Genomic DNA, 25,062 nt, shown 5'->3' on the forward strand with positions numbered 1-25,062 from the left:
AATGTTAGTTATACATAATTTAAGAAATAAATTTGAGTTCCGAGCGCGAGAACTAGTCTTACATAGTTGATCGAAATTAAAAATGAAGTTTGAAAAAAGGATAGGAATAATTGAATAATTCAACTGAAACTGGTTTTGTAGCTCCCATTTTTTATGAAGCATGTGATTACGGAAAATAGAAAATAGTATCGATTTTTAACAGCACTAAAATATGTTTATTAAATTCCAAGACATTCTCTGTTCTCACTTAAATAATTGAATAATTAATGATTTCTGCAACTGAGTTCCAATTACAAGATATAATTCGCTGCTTCTTTTCTTTTGTCAATTATAGTGATTTAATTGGAAGGGAGGAGATATAATGAGTATAATCATCTCAAGTACTTTAGTTCCTTCGGTATTAAAAACGAAAGATATTTTATCGATTCTAAATGTCAATCCACTTCAGTTCATTATTGGTAATATTACTGCTTGGTTGTCTGTTCCACATAATCTCAAAACAAGAAAACTACAATTATTTTTAAGAAAATAGTGTTATTTATGTTTAAAGTTATCACCATCTACATCAATGTACTCTTCTAACCGAAGTTTCCACAACTTAGAAGCTTAAAGCCTTTTACAATGATAAATTACTTAGTCGTGAAACGTTGACCAACGAAATGTTTCTGTTACATTAAACAGAAATCACACATGCTCTATCTCGCCTAGTTTCGTAACATTTCAAAATATATAGAGTGGTTTTCGTATATCGATTTATAAGACCCTCATTCAAATGTATTAGAAATTCAAAAGTATCACGTTATTAAGAAAACGTTCATTAATTTGGTCCTATCACATTGCGATTTTTATTATTTGACATACCGAAAAATGAAAAACCAAAAATATTTGTATTTATAAGCATTGATTCACAGTGTTACAAAATATATAGACCAATATATTGATATAAACCACAGGGTAGGTAGACAAAAAATAATTGAGATTTGCGTAGTAAAAATTTTTCTTAACGCAATCCGTATTCAAGATAAAGGACGTCGAGTATAAACTTTTATCACGTTTTGTCCAAAACTATTGACCACATTGTGAAGGACTTTCATGCGAATATGTTTTGGAAGATGATAAACCTCAAAAACTTGACCATCATCCAACTTTACACCAAAAAGGTACTTCTACTATGTATCGTTTTCAGAATATCTTGGATTAATTAACGGTAATTGTTGGTAATTTGATACCCTTTCGACTTGTGGATTCTAATCACTCCAGTAATGTGCGTGAGGGGAGTTAAACATACCATGTAGCGTAAACGAGGACTTTCTTGTAATGGTTGACTAAAATTCATTCTAACCGGTAGATCGTCTGGCATGAACTCTTTGATTTGTCTGTAATGATAAGAATGTACCTCTTTGAGTAGAAAGTTCTATTTATTTGGCTTGCTATATTCCTCACGATAATTGTTAGATCTTGATCAACCATATTTAAAATAATAGTTTCTTTATGAATTATTCTTGTTATTCTTGGCTTATCAGAATCCATATTTTTTTAGGTTTCACATACCCAGTTTCCTGACAACGCTTTTCAATGGCTTTATATGTATTTTTACTTTGTAAGTTTCCTCCAGGAAACTTTTCTGCATAACGCGTAAAAGCTGCAATAGAGTTTTCTAAGCACTCAAACTAAGGTTAATAACATGTCAATTTATTCAACATTTGAGTACATTTTGGTTAACAATATCCAATTTCATAAATAAGAAGATTTCACAGATTACACTGGCCGACAAGATTTTCGTAACACAGGCGAGACCTTTATCTTAAAATGGAAATACCCGTCCAATAATAGAAAAAATATTTATTTAGCCCTAACATGAACCACTTTTCAATAGCTTAATTATTCCTGTTTACATTAACAGGTAGGTAATTTTATAAAGGGGCGGTTAAATCGATACATTTTATGGCCTAAAAAATACCTGTACTGTATTATTCAGAATAATAAACATAAAAAACATTGAAAATTAATATTCTGTTGAGTTTCATTGTAAGTGGTTCTCTGTTCCTAGTGATTATAAAGATGAAAATGTTGAGTCAAACACACCGCAGCTGCAAAACTACTCCTGACAAATTTTGCTATATTTGTGCAGAATTTATGGTGAAATCGCAAGCCAGACCATTTTCCGAAAAAGTGAAAAGAGCCTATACTTTAATTGGAGACCAAGACAAGCAGTGGGCCTCCCAAGCGTGCTGTGTTAGTTGTAGCGTGTTATTGGTGCATTGGATGAATGTGAAGATAAAAAGCACGCCTTTTGTAATTCCAATGATATAGCAAGAACCTGCTGACCATTTTCACGACTGCTATTTTTGTCTAACAAAAATGGAAGGTTATTCTAAGAAAGGAGAGCACAAGATCGAGTATCCAAATTTGCCATCTGCTGTACGACCTGTTCTCCATAACGAAGACTTACCAGTACCGATTGTGACTTTAGATCCAAAAAGTATTGTTTTAGAAGATACTGGAGACAACGTATCATCAGGAAGCTCCGAAAAACAATGCACCGACCCTATTTTTACTCCAAGTACCAGTTACGGCGAGCCACATTTGATTGTTGAAGTGAGTGTAATGATTTAGTACGTGATTTGGAGTTATCAAAGCAACAGTCGGAACTTCTTGCTTCCCGCCTTAAGGAATGGAACTTATTTGCCAGAGAGATAAAAATTACGACCTTTAGAAAAAGAAATACTACAACTTCTGCATTCTACAGTATGGAAAATTCGTTGTGTGCGTGTAGAGATATTGATGGTCTAATGAAGGAACTTGATATTGAGCAAATAGTAGAGTGATGTGAAATTGAAGGAGGGTATTTTTATTGGGTCTCAAATAATAAACTTGCTGGACGATGACAATTTTGCAAAGAAGCTCACCAGACAGTATGGAAGGCATTTGTTACTGTAGTTAGGGGATTTTTGGACAAAAATATGGATCCAAACTACCAACAGTTAGTTGATGACCTTCTAGACGCCTACAAATCCCTTGGTGCTCGAATGTCATTGAAAATTCATTTCCTCCATTCCCATCTGGCATTTTTTCCTGAAAATTTGGGAGCTGTCAGTGATGAGGATCCACCAAGATATTGGAACAAGGAAAATTCGGTATCAAGGACGATGGGATTCGGTCATGATGGGTGCTTACTGTTGGTTTTTAAAAAGAGAAAGTGCAACCCCTCATAAAAGAAAAAAGTAGAGCTAATTGATATTTAAAGTGATTTCTTTTAAAGTTTTTATTTTTAATATATTCGATTTAAAAAACGTGGAATTATTTTTTTAACAAAGATTAAATATTTTACCAATAAATATGGTTATATGAATGTAACTTAAAAACCCTACATGTTACAATTTTTTTTATATTTTCGTATTTGTGTAGGTCCATTTTATCACAATATGCTATTCATTCTTATGTTACTACAATTTTTTTTGTTCTCCATGACAAAGAAGAAAATCAAGATATATCGTTTAATGGAAAGGTGGAATGTCACAAGAATGGAAGTCCGGGAAGTATCCGTCATCTAAGCAATAATAAAATTGGTAATTCATATAATGCATACTATTTAATAATTTTAAAATCAAAATATTTCGGAAACGGTACATAGTATCGATTTTTACCAATACTAATTGTTTTAATAAATCTTAAAAAAGTTATGTTAAGTACTACATGGTTCGAATTGTGTAACTAGTGCCCTCTTCGAGAGTCAGATATAAAAATACATTCGTTCAGAATTTCATCACGTTGATGCTAGTAGCTTTGGTAAAATCGTGAGAAATACTTGAATATGGATGGCTTTACGAAAATTTCTCACTTAGCAAACCTCAATTATTTTTGAAACACCCTGTATATCTTCGTGAGAAATTTAGAATAATATGCAGGAGTTTCATTCAAATAGAAATAAATTATAGTTACTTAGGGGATGTCTTTTAACACTTTTCACACTAGATAACTTAATTATAATACACTGCTTGTACTTATCATCCCATTTTCTTCATGAAAAGTGTATTTTAAACATAGAAATAATGAGTCATACCTGCTCACTATCTCATGTATGATTGAAAAACTTCAGAAATCTGTGTAAGATACTCGAGATAACTATTTATTGAACATACAGATCCCAGCGTTCCATTTACCACACATAATTGATAGGGCAATTGACCTACAAACTCACGAAATATTTGGAGATATCTGGTAGATGCTTGCATTGATGTGAATATACAGAGTTTATGGTTGAGTACGTCTGTGAGGGTCTAGCAATATTGCTTTCGGCCTCCTAAAACGTTTTATGTTAGAAGAGCACCAAGGGAGTATACTCGTATTTCCTAGGACACTTAGCTACTGATATTTGAAATGATATACAGTAGGTGAACCAATTATCAGGGACAGTACTTGCGTTTTTGTATTTTACGATTTATATCATTTTTTTAGTGCAGAAAAATCGACATTACTTAATTTACTTAGTATATATGTGGTAACGTTATTATTATTTTTGATGAGGAGCCTCACTAAAAGTCTACAGTAAAACTGTGCCTATACATTGTGAAAGGGACCATGAGGCAGAACCTGTACAAACCAATACTAGAAATTCGACTACTATCACAACTCGAACATCTTTATGGACAACGTGGCACTGTACCACAAGGTAAAAAGTATTTCCAAATTGAAAAAACCCCACTGTTCAATCCTGACCGGGGAATTTCATTTATATGAACTCTATAATGAACTTATGAGAGCTTAGTCTGTCTTAGGAATTAATCACCACTAAGTGACAGTTAATTGAGTTAATTGAGATTCTCATCAATGAATAACATCACAACAAGGAGCCCCAACACCATCCAAGAGTTTACATAGAGAGCTTACCCCGACACTTAGAAACTGTGATTGTAACAAAAGGTGACAGCAATAGATATTAAGAATAGAAATATTTGGGTACTGTCCCTGATAATTTGGCCGCCTACCTTAAACTAACAGTTCAACAGTTCACTGTTACATGTAAGTGACAACGCCACACAGTGATAATATTTTTAATTTGAAGCTTGAATTAGAATGTTTTTATTTATTGATAATATAGCTGATTAATTTCATGTTTTGTTTTTTAAACTATAATTTATGACTTGTAAACGTCAAGTTTTATTAATATGATGTAATAAAAGTTTACTATACACAAATCGACTGTAAATCTAAGAAAAATAAATCGAAACACGATCATTTTCATACATACACAGAATAACGTTGTTTTATATAAATTGATTGTGAATCTAAAAACGATGAAATGATAATTTCTTTATATACATCGGCTGTAAACCGACAGAAAAATATTTTTTGTTTGTACATTTAGAAAATTTTACAATTTTATTAAGATTTACTGTAGATTCAAAAATAATGAAAAAATTATCATTTTATATTCATCTGACAGAGACGATGAAGTAATCGAAAAATGTTCATTTGCACGTACATACAAAAAAATGCTTTTTAATATATGTTTACTGAAAATTTATGAAAATAACGAGAAAATAATGAAAAAATTGTCATTCGCATGTACACAGAAAAATGATATTTTGTATATATCTGGAAAAATACTATATATGTATTTGAAAAGACGATCAAAAAATCAAAAAATTGTCATTTGTATGCAGGCACGAATAAATGTTTTTTAGGGATATCCAAAAATTGAAATTTAAGAAAAATAAGAAATGATCGAAATACTTTCATTTGTATGTATGTCCAGAACAAGCTTTCCTTGTACCTACATTGAGATAAATTTTAAAAAATGATTGAATAATCATAATTTTATTTTAAATACATTGGCTGTAAATCAGAAGGTGAATATTTTGATACATATACATCTGAAGAAAAGCATGAAATAATCGAAAAATTTATTTGTAGATTTATAAAAGTACTTTTTTTATGAAGATTGATTGCAGATTTAAAAATTAACGAAATAATAAAAAAATGATCATTTGTATGTACACACAGAAAAATGTTGTTTGATGTTCATCTCAACAAAGTTTATTTGTATGTACATACAGAAGTCTGATGTTTTATACACATTTGATAAAAACGATAAAACGATGAGAAATAATTCGTTCGTATGTACACTCAGAACAAACGAAAGGTTATCATTTGTGCTAACATTTTTTTTCTTTTTTTATACATATTTGAAAAAACAACTAAAAAAACGAAAACTTCTCATTTGTATGCAGACCCAGAGAAATGTTTTCCATGAATATCCTAGTATATCGACGGTAAGTTTCAGGAAAAACTACGATATAATCGAAAAATTGTGAAATTTTTCTCAAAAAACGGTTTTTGTTCTTAGTCTTGCTACTGTCACTTAGTGCTCTCAATAATTAACGATGTTCGTGTTCATTGCGAGCTGCTTAAATACTTCATGACAATTATTAAACCAAGGTAGATTTATCGATATTCAAGTAAAAACCTGGTTTTTGTAATCTCTACTTAGCTAGTTCAGTTTATTTTAAATGAAAGAAGAAGAAATGTGTTCAAAATGTACACTTTTCTGTAGTTCATCGATAGATACAATACACGTAAGAAAAACCTAAGCTAAGTTACCAAATAGCTTATAAAATAGTAGAAAATTAGTTGTTTTCCTTAATTTGTAAGCTAGGTTTTCATTTAAAATTTTCATAAATAGACTAAATATTTTCTTGTTTTCTGTCCTAAGTATTAATTGAAAATGTTTCGAAGTTATTTTTCCTGTATAAATACCTTGCAGGTTTACACTCTAAAGCGACGATATTATATTTTCACTCATTAGAGAAATTTCAAGATTCGGTAAATAGCAAGTTATTGAAAATATGACCGAAATTAAATAAAGTTACTATTTGGACTACATGCCGAAGGCGTTGAATTCTTTTACACGAAATCACCTCTGCCGTCTAATTTTATGAAGCAAAATAAAGCAGCACGCCTTCTTTATTGAATGTACCCTATTGCTGAACTTGAATTTGTGGCGTCATAATCTAAAATGATACCATTAAACTGAAAAAATAAAATAAAATTCATAAACCAAAAACAAAAACATTATCTGCGCGCAAGACTTTTCAGGGCGGGGGATGCTGTGCATTCCGCATTGTGAACACTTCGTTTTCAGTCTGTTTGAACCGTCTCATCGGTGTTCCACTAAACGTAACGGACGTTATTTGGATCAGCAAACTGAGAAACCGACACTCCCTCTTTTCGTAACAACTTTTGGGAAAAATGATACGCTTTCGGAACGGGTTTCTGATCCACGCGATAATACACTTCGAAATTAATAAATAATTCATATTAATGAGGGTGAGTTTGGAAAGTGTCGATAGCTCGTTCAAAATAAAAACAAATCAAAACAAATTTAACTGGAGGTATGATTGTATTATGAATTATTAAGTCATATTAAAAATAGATACTACTTAAATTTAGTCTATTATTTTAAATAAATTGGAACATAATGAGAAATTGTTGCATTCACATTAATATTTCTACAATGATCAGATAGTTGAAAGAAAGTTTTTTCGTTTTAGATGCGGCATTTTTGTCATCAATTATGTTGCAAACTGTTTTCGCTGGCGTTCAAATTAAATAATTGTTTATAATTCCTATTCAGCATACGTATGTGATTCGTTATACGATGTAAACCTTTTTTGTTTCGATTAAACTGACTTTTTCTAGGTTAAAGTTATTAATTTCTGTTTATTTAGGTAATAGCTTGCCAGAGAGAATAATAAAACTGTTCTGTCAATTCTGGCTTAAGAAATATTTTAATTTATAAAAGAAAATGAAATTGTGACCTTCTTTCTATGGTTTTTCGGATCATTTTTTGTAATTATGAACCAACAGTAATCCTCTAACATATTTTCTTCTTCAAATCCCTGATAATGTTTTTCAAAAATTAGTAAATCTTGATGAAAACGCTAAGCACTCATACTTCTTAAGTTATTAGGAGAAAAAATCCGAATGTGGATCCAGTAAATCAACCTTTAATAATAGTTGACAATTTTTTAAAGTCAGCCAGATAATCTCCATAATTTTTATTTTTATTTTCGAAAACCGTTGGACAACATTTTGAGATTCCCAGGCAGCTATTTTATTTACATATAAAGACTTTCAAACTAATAATCTCTTATAACTTTGTTTGACCCAACAAATATTCCCTCTTTTAGTTTCATTTCTGTAATATTTGGAAGTATTGTTCTCAAATATCGTAATACATTACCATTTTTGTTTAGCGCCTACACAAAGTCCCAGTTTAATATGTAAACGGGGTATAATAATGATTTTTGCATCTACCAACGACTTTAATTCGGAGTATACTCTTTTGGAAAGAGCCATTCTATTCTGTTCTCTGGCCCTGCTGTCCGACAGACAAAGGAAACAAGAGTATTTGATAAATTTACCTGGTAAACTTAATAAAAAACTGCTGTATCTGAGGCTGCTATCAACTTTTCATTGAACTGAGTTATAAAAATCTTAAAACAATATCTTTTATTTTCCACTGACCGATTGAAGAATAACCATTTTCAAATCAAAACAAATCAATCATTGATGATCCCAATAATACTTTGTTCTTCCAAAATCCGATCTTTGTTTTAATAAATTGAGATCACGTGTTGAATCACTGGGTTCATTTAGAGAAAAAACTTTGGAGTAGATGTATCATCTTCATATTAACTTTTACTAGTAGAGTGTACTGATATCTGTGAATTAAACATTATCATTGTTTCTGAGGGTATTAGAATAACTTTTAAATTGTAAATAAGCCGAGGGCGCTTTTCATTTTGTAGAATAATACATGGATATCTGGATATCTCCATATCTGATTTGGATTGAAACCTTCAGCATCTACTAAGCAGGCTCCATCCTGATCGTGTACACCACAAATGCAACAAAATAAATAAGAAAACATTAACATATGGCAACTTATCGATGTTTACGTGTATTTCAATTTTGTCAAATAACTGAAATTTCAGCTTTCAGCATAAATCATAAAAATAAGGGCATATTATTGAAAAATTGAAACTAAACAAAGCAGGAGGATTAGACGAGATCGTCAATGAGATGGTAAAATTCGGTGGAATAGACTACTTAATAGACTCCGTCAACTAATTGAGCTAATTTGGAAAAATGAACAAATGCTAGACGGATGGAATAGTGAAACCATATGGCCCATATTCAAAAAAGGAAATCTAAAAATGTGCGCTAATTACAGACCTGTCACCATACTAATTACGGTCAACAAGATTTTCACTTCCATCGTTAATACGAGATTATACGGAATCTCATCTTAGAGAATGTCAATATGGATATTGGCCCGGGAGACCAAAAAATAGATGCTATTCACATTTTAAAGGTCGCCACTGGTAATGAAATGTCTTATCTACCTACTTTTTAGCTTTTTTAAAAATCTAGTTACCTTATCAACATCAACATTACCAATTGGACATAATTAACTTTCTGTCAAATAAATGATAGTGTTATTGTATCGGACGAATTCAAAAATTCTTTGTATCTATCAACATGAAGCTGACTGAACCGCAAAGAATTGAAATTCTAATAAAGATTGGTTGTGGAGATAAAGCACGTACGCAAAAAGAAGTATGTACGTTATTTGATAATAAATACCCCAATCAAGAACCAATTTCACAATCCACTATAAGCAAAATTGAGAAGAAATTCGGAGAAACGTTTCATGTCATGTTCATAACCCCATACCAGTTTACGACAAATAGCATTAGATAATCACATGGACCATTCAACAGTACTTAGAAAGCTAAAGAATGAATAGTGGCATCACTACAAAGTAAATTTAGTACAAGAGCTTATGGAAGATGATTTTGGTAGACGAGTTTTGTGAAATTTTGATGGAACAAAATAACAGAGATCCGATGTTTTTAACAAAAGTTCTTTTCTAGGATGACGGTACATTTCTACTAAGCGGCCATGTCAATCGTCGAACTTATCGGTACTGGGCTACAGAAAATCCACACTGGATGCAAGAGTACCGTTCTCAATACCCAGGGAAAGTTAATGTTTGGGCGGGAATAATAGATAATAGGATTATTGGGGATAGTTTTTCGAAGAAACCTTAACAAGTCCTCGATATTTGGAATTTCTTCAAAACTTCTTGCTACCTGAATTGAACCGGCTGAAATGATTTATGGCTGCAGTAAGATGGTGCGCCTCCCCACTATGCTGTATTGGTGCGCAAGAATTTTTATAAAGGTGTGTAATGTGACGTAGTGATAGATAATTGTTTTGAGTTATAAACTAGTGATGGGTGGAGCAAAAGAATCTGCTATCGTATTTAAAGATGAACACAAATAATCAGAATCTTCCCCAATTTTTATTAATTTCTATATACCGCGGCCCAAGTGTAGTAACGGAAAACATTTCCTACAATATACTATCATCCAAAATATAGTTTTGAAATTAATACAAGAGAGGGCGAGAACATTATTTTCAATGTACTAATTTCTATCTCCAATAATTGCACTAAAAAAGTGAATATACATTTGATTATCTTAAAAAATATTTGCAAATTAAATTGAATATTGATTCATACCATCTGGTCATAGAAAAAATTGTACTATAATTACAACATTTTCGAGAATGTACTGTTCTAACGAGTACTAGGGCTGCTAGTTAAGTTTTGGGATAGACAATTGAAAAAAATCCTTATAATTGGATATGGCTTGAATTGTTTTTCAAAACATTCTCCGTTAAGTTAACTTTTGTATGCACTTTTTCTATTCCGATTCAGGTTCAAACCCGTTTTTGTTTGAGTTGATGTGTGAGAGCTTGCATTCTCGTGGTGGAGGATGATTCATCTTCTGCGATTGGTTTCCCTGATTTTTTCGAACAATTCTGGTAAACAAATGCTGGTGTACCGTTCAGTATTGACTGTTTACGTTGTTCTAATGGAACGGTGGAGACAATCCAGTTATTTCGAAAAAACAATCTACCATTTGCTTTGAAATGCTTCATGCTACTTTTGTCGGATTTGATTCGGTTTGAAAGACCAATACAGTCTTTTGTTTAGTTGCGGGTTCATATGCATAGATCCATGATTCGTCGCCTGACGTTTTTTGAAGCACTCACTACAACTGAATTATTTCAGCATTCAGCTCAAATCTACACGAACTTTATTTTGGGCGATTGTCAAATTGTGCGGTATCCAACGTGAAAAAATCTTTGTGTGGAACTAATGTCTAAATATGCCTCAAACTCACAGTATGTCACGATATTGCAGTATCAGTTCACGCTCAGCATCGTTTGTTTGGCACAGTAGCCGATTATGGACGACCTTCATGAAATTCATCCTGTAGCGAAGTGCGACCACGGTTGAATTCGGAAAACCTGTGAAACACAGTGGTTCGAGATGGTGCTTCACCACCAGAAGTCGATGCGATTTGATCGACGCACTGCTGTTGGTTTAATCAACATTGAAAGTCGTAGAAAACCATCGTAAGAAAATGTTCTCGATTTAATTCCATTTTTTGACTAGGAAGAATATTTCAAGAATCTGTAAACAACTCATATAGCAATATTATGACAACACGATTTGATTACGTTCACCATTAAAAATGTCAAACTTTATAATGGAATTTCAGATTTGACATATTCACATCATTTTTGCCATATCTCAAAACTTAATTAACAACCCTTGTGGGTATTCATTTATTCATTTCCATCGACGGTTAGTTTTTTTGAGAGATATAAATAATAAATTACACTTTTAGCTCAAGAAGATATTTTTTGCAGTAAATCTCGATTTAATTTTCTTTGTTTTATTAACTTCTATGTTTATGCCTCTTTTCAAGAAAAACCGACTCTTGTAAAAAAAGCTTTAATAAGTTATATCTAAAGGGCGTCGGGCTACGAAGAAAGCAACATAGGTAGTTCAACTTCTGATGTATAAGAAAAGAAGATAAGTCATGTTTTTCGTATATACTCGTAAATAATACATAATACACAAAATAGCAATTTGTTGTGGTGTATAATGTGTCTTCTTACTATGATTTATTAACCTTTTCACGAGCTCTTTCCATAGAATAAGTAAACTTCAAAAATTATGACTTCTGGTAATGGAAGCTGTGGTATATTTTGAATTTCATTCTAGAGTATATTTGGAAAAGAATGAGAGCAGTTTTTATTGATACCTCTTATAGGGTATTGACCTGAAATTTTTAATATGGTTTCACATGAAAGTTGGAGAAAATTTTAAATTTCGAATTTTGTATTGTTTCTTACGACATAGTTCTTCATTTGAACACAGATTAATTTAATGGGGTTACATTCACAGGGATAAAATGGTAACCGCAACACTTTAACTGTCTGTTTCGCTATTTGATTTACACTATACTTCTTAGATTTTGATGGAGTTTGTTTACATAATTTTGCGGTTTCTTGAAACTAGACAGTAGACTGTATTTCATGCATTTTATATCTAAAGTGAAATGTTCTATACACAAAACTATCATGATTATAATTATGATTTGATGTATATTAAATTTGTATGAATGAGGTCAATATTTCATTACTTTCATTGTCAAGCATCGGTTAATATAAGAAATACAGAGAGTTGCCTCCGAGTAGTTTTTGTGATGCTTTCAATTTTTTTCAATACAATTTTTTTGAAGTCGGTACAATAATTGAAATATCTATACTATAAGAAATCCCTCTTAGGCCACTTCTTTTTTGTTTATTAGCGTAAGGTTCCTCCAATCCCGAATGCTAAGTGGTATTGACCATAATTACGTATTATAGGATTGGTTGGCGAAAGATTTATATGTAATATCAATAAACAACAATAATTTGTTCATTGGGTAATATTTGGAAGAAATTCAAACCAATTTATACAAATGAAGCTGTCACCTCCTCCAAAATGAGAGGTAATTGAACGGAGACTTTATTATTTGAAAATATTAGTCAATAGACAAACATTCTATAAATGGTTGATGAGCATTTGTAATATTGCGAAACTTCCTTTACAGAATGGCCTTTATCTATATCTACTTCATTCAAATAGAAGTTTTTGTTGCCCTTTCTTCTCAATTATCTGATATATTGCTTTCACAAATAAATCCATCTTTCTCTAATAACTTAGATTTTCTATAATTTTTTTTAAACGAAATCTTATACATGTGCAGCTATGATTATATAATCTTAATCCTAAATACAACTCTTAAGATACCCATTAAAGAACAAGTTTCTTCCAAACACTATCGAGATATAAAGTATCATAAGGTTCTGTCTTGAGTCCAACGCTCTTCAAGTAACCCTCCTATTAAGATCTCTACATACTCATATGATCTAACCATCTTTTGTGAAAATAATTCAACCATATGTAATTCAAATATTCATAAGAACGTCTTAATTTGGCTTCAATTTCACAGAGGTGTGATTAGATGTTTGTGCTTTAAATAGTAAATATCGCTCCTTAATATCATTGTATCACGATCACAAGACTACATAAACAGAAATGTAAATCCTAACTAAAATAATCTGCCGATAAAAAGTTAAGTTAAAAGTTTTAATCCTTTCTAAGCTACTTAAATTGATCATTAATTTTGAATATTTTCTCCTCATAAAGATCATACCTTATTTTTGGTGATTGACTCATTGGAAAATTCGATTGAAGAAGAATTGACAATTTCATTCCTATTAGGATAAAAATCAACAATTTCATTTGAAAAATTATAAAGCTAAACATTAGATAAATTCTCCAACACAGATTTATGAAATTTGATAAATTGTCTATCACAGATTCATGAAATTAAATTGGTAATTCCCCACTGGGCCAGGAAGCTTGTACCATCATTCTATTTCAAATAATTCTCAAGTTATACGTCAATAGTTTGATTTATGTTTCACCAAATTATCAAAATGCTACAATTTTATAAAGTTAGAAAATGTGTTCCTAAACGATTGAGGATCGATTTGAAAAATCTAATGCTTACTACTATCGCTTAGCATATAGTATATGCTACAAAATCCACCGACACACATTCACACATTTTGAATTTGAATGTTTTACGTTGCTAGAGTTAAATAATTATCCTTTAAAATCTTTCGAATATTTTAGACTCCAGGCGGACGTATGTGAAAAGACTCAAGCGGGACGGACATATCAACCTAATTATATTATTCTAGCATGTATTGCAAAGTATGTCAACTTAAAAAGGAAAAAAACTAAGGAACCGGCACCGAGTTTCAAATGTTGGGAAACAGACTATTCATTAACAACAACAAAAATAAACTTTAGTGAATTTTTTGTATTCGAGTACTTTCCCAAAATAATAAAAAAAAATACATTACACTCCGTTGCACGACAGCCAAAGATGTGATAAACGAAGAAATTGTATATAAAAGACTTTAGAAACAAAGCATCAACATACATTTTATTATTCACAAAGAGATCCTTAATGGAATATCCTTACGTTACATGGACATCACGAATGTGGTGTTTGAAGTAACTAATGTTATAGGGAGGAGGACAATCGTGCTCAGACTTACAAAAAGTTATGTAAGTTTTTTCTCTACGCCAGGATATTCTTATTTTTCCTGATGATGAAGCCAAAACTGCGGAATTGGTGAGTTAAATGAAAGATGGGAAATATTTTTGTTTCTTCTCGGTTTAGAATCACAATAAAAATACCAATACCCGTTTTAATAGAGAAGATATTCCTAAAGAAAACTCAACGTTTACTGTACAAATCTTAAAAGAAGTTGAAGACCAGAAAAGTCATATGCTAAATACCAAATAGTATCACAGATATTGAATAAAGTTTACAGAGTGAGTTTTATGTATGGAGCGCTTCAATTACCTCGAAAACGGCTTGTACCTTAAAAAATTCAGATTAATTTTCATGCCATAATTTCGTTATAGTTACATTTACAGTATCTCCACCAATGTTACAATAAATATTGTACGTTTAGATGGCTACGATTGAATAAATCCGTTTAATTTGAATATTCCTTAATAATTTATGTACTAATACAAATCTCGTAACAAGGTCTAGTGTCAGTAAGTTAGTAAAAAGTTTAACGAAACTGGTGCAGTAAAATATTTATCCAAATCATGGCACAGAAAACCTACAACAACTGGAGACAAATATTTAAATGTTTGTGTCATGTTAGAAGTAGATCCACATTTGTGGAAATAAAAAAATTACGAATTTTAGAAAACATTCACTAATGTTGTCCATTTACTTCAATACAACAAGCCATGCGATTTTTAAAACTTTGCAATAACTTTTGCTGCATCCCTAACTGCTGAAGTCTTCATCTCTATGGTAATCCTATCTTTTAAATTCTAAATATTGGCAAGTTTTGTTTTATAATGATGGTTTTTAAGTGGCTCTATAGGATAATAGTCTAATGGATTTAGGTCGGGTGATCATGGAGGCTATTCTATAAAACCACCCCTTCCAATCTATCTTCTGGGAAACACATTAGGTATTGAGGAGTTACTAGCCGGTGAGTCTTTAGCGTGTTAACAACATCAAAAGACAGCTCCCAATTCGAATGTAAAGAAAATTTGAATAAATCCAAACGTAAACAACAATTTCCTATCTTCAGATGAGCGCCCATCTCCTAGAAATAGGCCTCCCAAATTAAAATCTTTAGTTTAAAACTCAAATTCAGTTGAAAAAGCCAATTGTTATTGGTAAAGCCGGAAGTACTGATTTCTGACGTCGTAAAATGGACTTACTCAAAAACCCTAATCTGAGCTGATCATATATCCGAGTGGATACATTGCATTTTAAATTACAGTTAAAAATATTTGCAGACTTTCAATTTGAATTGCATGACATACAATCAAATATTCTTCACCAACGAATGACTGGAACCAGAAAGAATTTTTTTCAAGTTTTTACACGAAGAATTAAATCTGAACTGGTGAATTTGATTCTTTTCCAAACATGATATTTAAAAAATCATAATGTGACCAACCACGTAGTTTTATGGATCACAAATATTAAAGTTATTATTGATGCATTAGTAGCAATTAACATCCTCAGATTTCCCCAGAATATCATTTGAAATTTCTTTAATGGATTAAAACAATAACACGAACACCTTTTTTTATATACTATAGACATATCAAGTATTCTCCCTGATCCGCATTATTTTAAACATCTTTAGGAGCACTTGAAGTTGGTCAGCCCTCTCAAATATCCTCTGAAAGATTGTAAGATGAATTTGAAGAATATTTGATGATTTTCTGATAAAATTGATATCTCTAACTCCATTAAGTTTTTGTGTCACTGAAAGATATTGGTTTTCACTGTTCATCAAACAACCTAATTCGATTTTAGACATTTCTTTCAAATATTGAATCAGCTGGGAATATTATGATTCTTGCTTCCATGGATCATAGAAATTCAATCAGAATATCTGCAATATAATTATGCAAATTTATTTAGAAAAAAATTCAGTTTTTTATTTGAACGAGCTATCGATGGAACCTTTAAAACTTCTAGCAATAAAATGTAGACATTAAAAATGAACAATTAAAACTTTACATACCTTTACGGGGGAAAATAAAAATCGTAAAAACATAATTGACTAAATATACAATTGAACTAATTTTCTAAAAATATAATAAAATAATATTTTATCGAAAATTGTTTTGAAGAATCTTAAAAGATGCGGAAAGTAGTGTTTCTACAAACCATTTTGATTGTTTCGGTCGTGAGTGGCGGTCCAGCGTGGAAAGAAGTACAAAGAGGCAGTGGATTGAAAATAGGTACAACAGGCGGCAAAAATTCCTCAGCTGTCAGAGGAAACGGTATGGAATTTACTTATATTTTATTGGAGATCTTTTAATAGGAAAAGAAGATATAGAAATTGCAATAAAAATTTAACATTATCAGATACAAACTATTACATTGAACCCCAATCCAAATCTATCTGTTGGGATCACAATTTTACCTGAGAATCTAACCTATTGAGTGAGCAACCATTATTCCTTTCTACTATTTACATGACGTTCAGCCCCCAGAAATAACTCACTACCTACTTTTACAAGTTTATACATTCTGTTATCAAAAATTCTTCAATGACTATCAAATCTTTTATGCCCCTCCAATAACCTCTAATTCTTGTTTAGATTCAGTGATGGAAACAATGCTAATGAAATAATGTGAGTAGATGAGTGACTCTAAAGATTACATTAACATCACTTTAACCAGAAAATCCCTTTATCAAGAGAAAAACTCAAAGTGCTATGAACCAGCACAAATCCAATTGTTCCTAATCTTTAACTATCTGTGGCGTACGATCAAAATGTTAGGATAGATATCAGCTATCTATTTTCAAGTTAATCTAAAGAGCTTATTTTAATTTTGTCAGTATCTGTATCACTAGGATTTTAATGTTCAAATAAGCAGTTTGTTCTCGACTAGAAGACACATTATATTGATTTGTCAAATAATTATCTGTATACTTTGTTTGCTTGAACACAATTCATGTTATTGATTACTCTATATAGACTAGAATCATTCTCGAATCCTAACCAGAGACTTCCTTTCATACTAAATATGGATAAGTTTTGGAAGCTAAAGAAATACAAGCTGTGCTATAACAAATACCTATAACAACTACATGATTCAAATTAATTGGGACAAATGGAAAAAGCCTATTCATTATTTACTAGAAACAGATCAAACAATTTATATATTAGTATGATTTTTTTACTCCAATAGTTTATCGCACATGCTCTTGGTTTAACCTCACTTGTATAGAAATTGTTATTATCTTAGCTAAAGTACGATGAATTAGCAGGCCAAACAGGACCTTTTGATTTAATTTTCCGAATGAAAGTCTGGACCAATTTCGAATTGTTAAAAGAGGCCATGTCATATCGAAGTATTTTGTTTCAAACGGCGTTTAATAGTCATTTGGTTATAATTTGATCACTAACATCACTTGATTGAGACCTTTGAACAAATAATTGTATTTCATCACTGTAAACCACCAGTCGTTAACAATCCATGATCGGTATTTTTTTAAGCTTACCATGATTTTTTGAGATGAAAATTGCTTTTTCTGGTCAACTTCCAAAACCTTAGGATGGCTGTATTTGTTTTTCTCGGATTTAGCTTACTAGTTCTTATCAAAATTTACCACATGTTACATGAAACACTACTAGTGTCACTCTCAAACAAGTACTTGTAGTATGAGTTTTTCGTATCAGGGTTTATTCTGCCCACTGTTGTTAGGCATATAAAACTGGTTTGAAGTTGGTTGGACCATCACCAGCAACTGCTACCTAGCATATACCAAAAAAAAAACATGTTTGTCCCAATTAATTCGAATAGTTTATAATATTCTCCATATATGTATTATAATCAGAAAATATAATATACTGTACAAAATTTTTTATCTTCTTTTCCTATACAATATCGATCTTCAATAAGAAATTTATACAGGAAGCAACTCTTCAGGTATCAAGTTAGGAGGCAGTACCAGAGGAATGCGATCCACGACCACGTCTATCCCCGAAGAAGATCACATTTTTGCTCCCACCGTACCCAGTATAAAAACTGGAATTACACATCTTCATGTTGGAATTATGGTGCCGTATAAATCGTTTGGAGCTCGGGAGTATAATAAAGCCGCTAGTAGTGCTACCAGTTATGTTCAACGGAAGCTCAAGTTTTTTAAGAACCACGATATACAGGTGCATTTGGAAATGAAAGAAATGACGCCCAGCCCCACAGGTGAGTTATATTGTATACTAATTGCGTGGAAGAGAGGCAGATGTAAGCTGTATTCTGTATTTATTTTGAAATATTACATTAACTAGGTTACGAATAGGCCATACTTAGCTCTTCCACAGTTATTTAATTACCAAAAGGGAACCCCCACAATGTGAACTATGCAAGACACAACCCATTGTGAAAAACCTAATAACCGAGTGCACAAAATTTTAATAATCAAGACAAGACAATAACCTTAATAACACTATAGAACCAACACTTGGTAAAGATTGTAATATCCAAAATTTTTTTAAATATTCAAACGACATTAACATATTAACTTAAATATAACCCACTCATAATTCCTGTCCCCTCCGTGGTAGATGCGAACTGCTTAAAAAAAGTATTCTGAAAATTTTATTGGCCAAAAACAGAAATGGACGAATATCTACAACAACCTTTTATTATTTCTATTATTTCTCAAGTATATGCTATATTATCTTCTTTCCATTCACTTAATCTTTTCATATTTTTGTCACCATATCGCTTTAGATGTGAACGCTCTTTATTTTTATGTAAGCATTCGCTTCAATTTTTAATGGGAGCGAGCTTTCCAACAGCATCAAACAATCGAATCACCCACATTGTAAATAGGTATTGCATACCTGCTCGTTTGAATTATTCACTCCATTAGCAATCTCATGTACTTCGATTCCATTTGCTAAGTGTAAGGGTATGAGTTCTATTAAAAATTTCTAGAATAGTTACAGTGAATAATTTGGTGGAGAAGTGTCTCTTATATCAAACCCGCCTCGTATAATTGTCATAATAATGAAATTATGTATCACCGAAAAGGTTTATTTAATTCAGTGAAAAGTAGGATGAAAGGTCCGTTCTTAAAATGGAGCAAAAATGTTAGGTGTTAATTTATTTAAAAGGAGACAAGACAAGAAATTTTAATGGATTTCCTTTACAACGAAAGTAAAAAATATGTTCTCTCCTTAATAGAATGATGATGAATTTTCCATTATTTGAATTTTTTGGAAATAGTATAATGGAAGTTAATTGATAAATTAAATCACACTTCTGAATTTCAACCAACTTAGTGTTAATCATTAGGGAGAACCAAATTAACTTGACAATTTTACTAGGTATACACAGAAAAAAAATTTTTTATTACCAAAGACAAGATCGTTGGGTTTATATTGTGATAGATATTAGATATGGCATATTGTCTCGCTTTGGATGATCCTAAAATAGGTATATTGCTTTCTGCAGTGAAAGGAACGGGATTTTTTTGTAAGTACTATATTCACCTCGTGTATGTGCTCGCTGTCTGTCGCTTTATTGTCACTAGAAATTTTTTATGGACAAAGCTACATAATTTTATATTACATAACATAAAAATATAAAATAATGATTGAATTCAATAGTAGTAATTATAATGTATATAATATCTTACATCACTAATTGAATTATACCAGTCGGTAGAGTCTATGGTAAATAATAAGATCTTTCAAGCAGAAATACCTTTGTCAAACCTAGAAATTTATCAAAAGTTTTTGCCATTTTTATTTCAGAAGGTAACTGATTGAATAATTTTTTTATGATTAACACAATCGAATGCTTTAGCAAAATCACAAAAAACCGAAGTCGTATAAAATTTATTGTTAAGTGAATTATATATTTCGTTGAAAACAGAAAACATAGTGCATTTATTAGGTAGGAAACCAAATTGTTGAGTTGTCAGGATTTTATGTTTTAAAAGAAAGTAGTAGAAAGAGAGTAATGGACTTTTAATAATCTTCAATAGGATTGGTAATATTGCGATAGGACCATAAATCTTAGTGTTATTTTTCTCGTCGCCCTTGTATAGAGGAACTATTATAGCTGTTTTTAGACAGCTCGGGAATAGCCCCTTTTCAAAGAATTCGTTTATTAGCGAATATAAAACGTCAATCATTACTTTCGGAAAACCCAAAAGTAACTTAGCTGATAATTCATCGATGCCCCAGGATGTCTTGTTTTGGATGCTGAATATGGTTTGCTTTATATAGCTCAAATCTATTTACAGGTCAGAAAAAGAGACTGTCAATGATTCGATTAGAAGGAACGGGAACAGAGAGAGCATCTCGACATGTGGATATTTTAGAGCTAATATTCTTACTAACGTTCACGAAATGATTGTTAAGTTTGTCTGGGTGGAGATCGATATTGTTTGTTGAACGCGATTTGTTTCTCAAATCATTGATAACAGACCAAGTTTCTTACGACGAATTTTTAGTTCTCGAGATGCGATTGTAATAATAAGTTTTGATGGTTTTCCTATACAATGATTTCTTCTTCTTGAAATAATTGAGTATGTCAGGATTATCTGTGAACTTTTTTATATATAAGAGTGATCTCATATACTAGGATGAAATATGTGTTCCTTTCGTAGTCCACGATTTATGATGATAAGTTTTATGAGGCCAAAGAGGAAATGCTGTTTTTTAGCACCTGATAATTTTGTCGAAAAAGTTCGAGAATGTAGAGTCAATATGGTCAGAAAGATCTATCCAATCATTTTTTAGACATAAGATGTGAAATTTTATGAAGTTTTGTTTAGAGTGAATTGAGTGTGTTTCTTAAGGGATTTATTAGGTATAACAAATTCGGCCGATACAGCTTCATGGTTAGAGAGAACTGAACTAATTACAAAGTGATTCACATCATGGGGTGGGAAGTCGATTACTATGTAATCTAGTAATGTGGAAGTTGTTTTAGTAATTCGAGTGGGTGAATCTACGTGCATATTTAGTTAATATGAATCAAAAACATTCATCAGAAACTCTCGAATACCGCAATCATCAAGATCAAGATCCTCTTGCAAATAGAGATGAGTTAAAGAAATATCTGTTACTTCCTATGCAACATCCAATTAGATGATGTTGCTAGATAATTATTATAAAATTTGATTTATTAACTGAAATGTCATATTCTTTCTTGGATTTTATAGCTGCCAAGCTAAGGCCATTTTTCAAGGAAGTGATTACTACCTGTGCGGTGTAATACGAGCCAGAAATTACCGGATCTTTCTCTATTGAGGAGAACGTTAAATCAGCAAGAATTTACTACTAAAGACTAATTTACCTCAAATATTTGTTGGAAGACTTATTTTTTTAATATGAATTCTGCCCTTTTCGTTTTAATGAAATAATTACTGTTTGGTTTAGTAATCAGTTTGGTGGACGGAGGTTTAGGAAAATGAGTGTGGTATGTTGAACTACGGTATTCCCTGACCTTACAATAATATTTTTGGAGAAGAATAAAACAAAGAAATTATCAAAAACATCTTCCGAATGATAGGGAAATATTAAAAAATTAAATAGGTCTCACAGTACACCACAGTACATTTAATCTGAGATTATTTTTATTAACGTTCTTAGCGGAATCGAAAGTTCTTTTATCGCCGCTGCTACTAGCAATGTAACGTCTTCTTTTCTGGATGTACAAATGCGTACAAAAAGTCATGTGCTACAGACAAAATCACTTGAATGTTATTTTGCTGAAAACACTGGCAATTAGTTGTATAGAAATGTTTAACTTAAAATTACTGAGAAATAGACCGGAATTTCGAGGCATCACAGCGTTTTAAAAATGGATTTCTAAAATCCATCCAATAAAATATTTGATTATTTTCTGTATACGTTAGAGTTTCCACGATAAGCGTGCTGTTTTCAAAAATTACAGTGGTAATTGCACTGCAAAAATCGATAAAACGTCAATGTCAAGATTTTCAGGTCACTATGTCAAAGAAATTTTTCCAATTTTCTCTCTTTTAGTTAATAATTGTTAATTACTTCTTCTATTCATTGAGATAAATCGTGACAACGTATAGTTTCGGTTATTATTGTTAACAACGCCATAGAACTCTTTCGTAGATGCAATTTTACTAGAAACATGTCCATTCTAGGGAATAAACTGTCCTTAAAATTAAGCAGAAGATTTAAAACCAGTTTAAAATAATTGTACATTATATATATCTATGTTTGGTGATATTTCTTGCCTTTTGGTTTTTAATAAAAACACTTGCAACACATATATGTGAAAGCAAAATGGTAAAGACTTCAACGAACATACTGTCAGAATTAGATGGAAAATATCATTTATTTTTATTTTATTCTGTTATTTTATGGTGAATGGAATATTTAAATTACTAAATTCGGAAATAATTAAATTCCATATGTACTTCAAAATATTAAATACTTTTTTCATTCAAAGTGTTTTTTGAAAATTTGATTCGTTTGTTTCCATATTATCGCATTTCATTAAAAAACTATCGGAAATATTGATGCATTTATGTAATTATTACAAATAATCGTCTGATTTTAATACAACGATATATTAGAACGGAATTCTGCCACTATCAAAACCATTTTTTTCAACACAGGTTTCTGTTCTAAATCCTCCTACAAATATATTCGTATACGATGATTACTTTATCTACTTTAGTCCCATCACAGAACACATATATATATATATATATATACGAATATAAAATTTAACATGAAAAATGCTGTTCGTGAGGCGAATGCGAACAGTTGTATTTCCACATACTTCCAATATGGCGTATACCTCATTTTATATATTTTCCATATTTATATCATATATAATAAACAAAATCTTGTCTTTATTTGCTCAGCTATACCAGCGAATATCATTTGAATCTATTATTTATTTATATAATGCAGTTACGAGATTTCCAGTAATTCCAAGAATGTATAATTTCAGATTTTAAAGAACGATTTATATTTATCTAATAGTACTTGCAGCACTATGAAAAGTATCAAAGAGTCCCGACCTCAAAATTGATATACCGGAGCAAGTTTAAAAGAAGCGATTATCATACATACTCGCACGACAAAAATAATGAATTTTATCAGTTCACGCATTCCTCAGCTCAAAAGGTGGCAAAGTCCACCCATTATTTATTCTGGTTTCGACTGTTGCTACTTATTGGTACTGGTATTTTATCATACAACAAATTTATAAACGAGCTAAACCGACCTCAGGTGCTGAAAATATCAATAATAATTCCAGTGTTTAAAAAGCCCGTAGCTATTATACCTGTATCACTAAATTATTTGGAATATTGATAAAAAAATTAACTAAGGGGGCATCTATTAATTACGTGAGCTTAAAATGGGGGTAATTTGTTTAATGGAATCTCACCAAATCTCATTGAAACCTAGGAGGGATGATCGAAAATCTCACGTCAAAGAATATCATTGATATTAAAGAAAAACTATTGTTAAAATTGAGGCTGGATTCCGAGGTAGAGAGCTGAAGCTGTTTGAATCTTATTTAGAAACTTGACAGCTGTACTTAAGTTACGACAGCTGTGCATCTAGTCTGACAGTGGTGAGCGATGGAGTCCCCCAGGGTTCAGTGTTGTGACCACTATTGTTTCTACTATATATGAACAATTTTCCGGTGCTTCTTAAATTTCGGACAGTTCTATCGACGATAATGAGATAATGATACATTCCTTACATCCTAACAAAAAGGGATAAAAACGTCAGAATCGAGAATCTAAATCTTGGTTTCATTCAAATAATTTGATATTAAACGAAGCAAAAATTTAAAAACTACAAAACAAGGTACCAGAGAAAAATCTATGACATTATTGGGAATCATATTAGATCACGGTATCAATTGTAGAGAACATATAGACTCACTATAATCTAAAATTTCATTAGAGCTTGCAATAAGCCAATTGCGCTCCACTATGGACTCTACCAGATGTTTTTAACTCTTCAGAAGACTGCTTTGCCTATTATTCAGAATACAAGAAGTCGAGTACATTGCCGCGAACTTTTCACGGAATATGAGATTTTACCATTGTCTTAAATGTACATAAATGAAACACAGTGTATTCATAGGGGTATAAGGGATAAGATAACACAGGATAAGACTACATCAAACACAATATAACAAGTTTCTAGATTTGCAGAACATAAAAAATATCAACCACAGTCGGTTCTATCAACTTTCAAAGTAATTTTTATTGCAAAAATTTTTTTATGCTGTTGGAGACTATATGTATTTTAGTTTTTAACTTTACTAATTTCATTCTTACATACACATTATGTCAGAAATAAGAATAATAACCGCTTAGGTCTACACAAATGCTATTATATTTATGCTAGTCAATAAATCGTATTTTAATTTGTTTTTCGAATCTTATTAGAATTTTCATTTATCATCAAGTGTTTGAATTTATTGAGATAGACAATGTCGAACAGTGAAAAAAGTTTCATTGCGGAAGTCAGTTGAGACATTAAAC

The 25,062-nt window shown here is 31.4% G+C and overlaps 1 protein-coding gene across 3 annotated transcripts in view; it reads left to right on the forward strand.

Moving 5' to 3' along the window:
* Positions 1–7,271: 7,271 nt before the first annotated feature.
* Positions 7,272–25,062, forward strand: part of LOC130443173 (glutamate receptor ionotropic, NMDA 2B) — a 232,517-nt gene continuing 214,726 nt past the window's right edge. The window contains exons 1-3 of one of the 3 annotated variants that reach the window (XM_056777675.1): positions 7,272–7,329; positions 16,515–16,822; positions 18,480–18,755. In XM_056777675.1, the coding sequence (XP_056633653.1) occupies positions 16,681–16,822; positions 18,480–18,755 (418 nt within the window). In that variant the 5' untranslated portion in view covers positions 7,272–7,329; positions 16,515–16,680. Of the gene's footprint in view, positions 7,395–16,514; positions 16,823–18,479; positions 18,756–25,062 lie in introns of all 3 variants that reach the window. The other 2 variants (XM_056777674.1, XM_056777676.1) reach the window with 2 other exon arrangements.

The sequence above is a fragment of the Diorhabda sublineata genome, chromosome 4 (assembly GCF_026230105.1).
Source record: "Diorhabda sublineata isolate icDioSubl1.1 chromosome 4, icDioSubl1.1, whole genome shotgun sequence".
NCBI lineage: Eukaryota > Metazoa > Arthropoda > Insecta > Coleoptera > Chrysomelidae > Diorhabda > Diorhabda sublineata.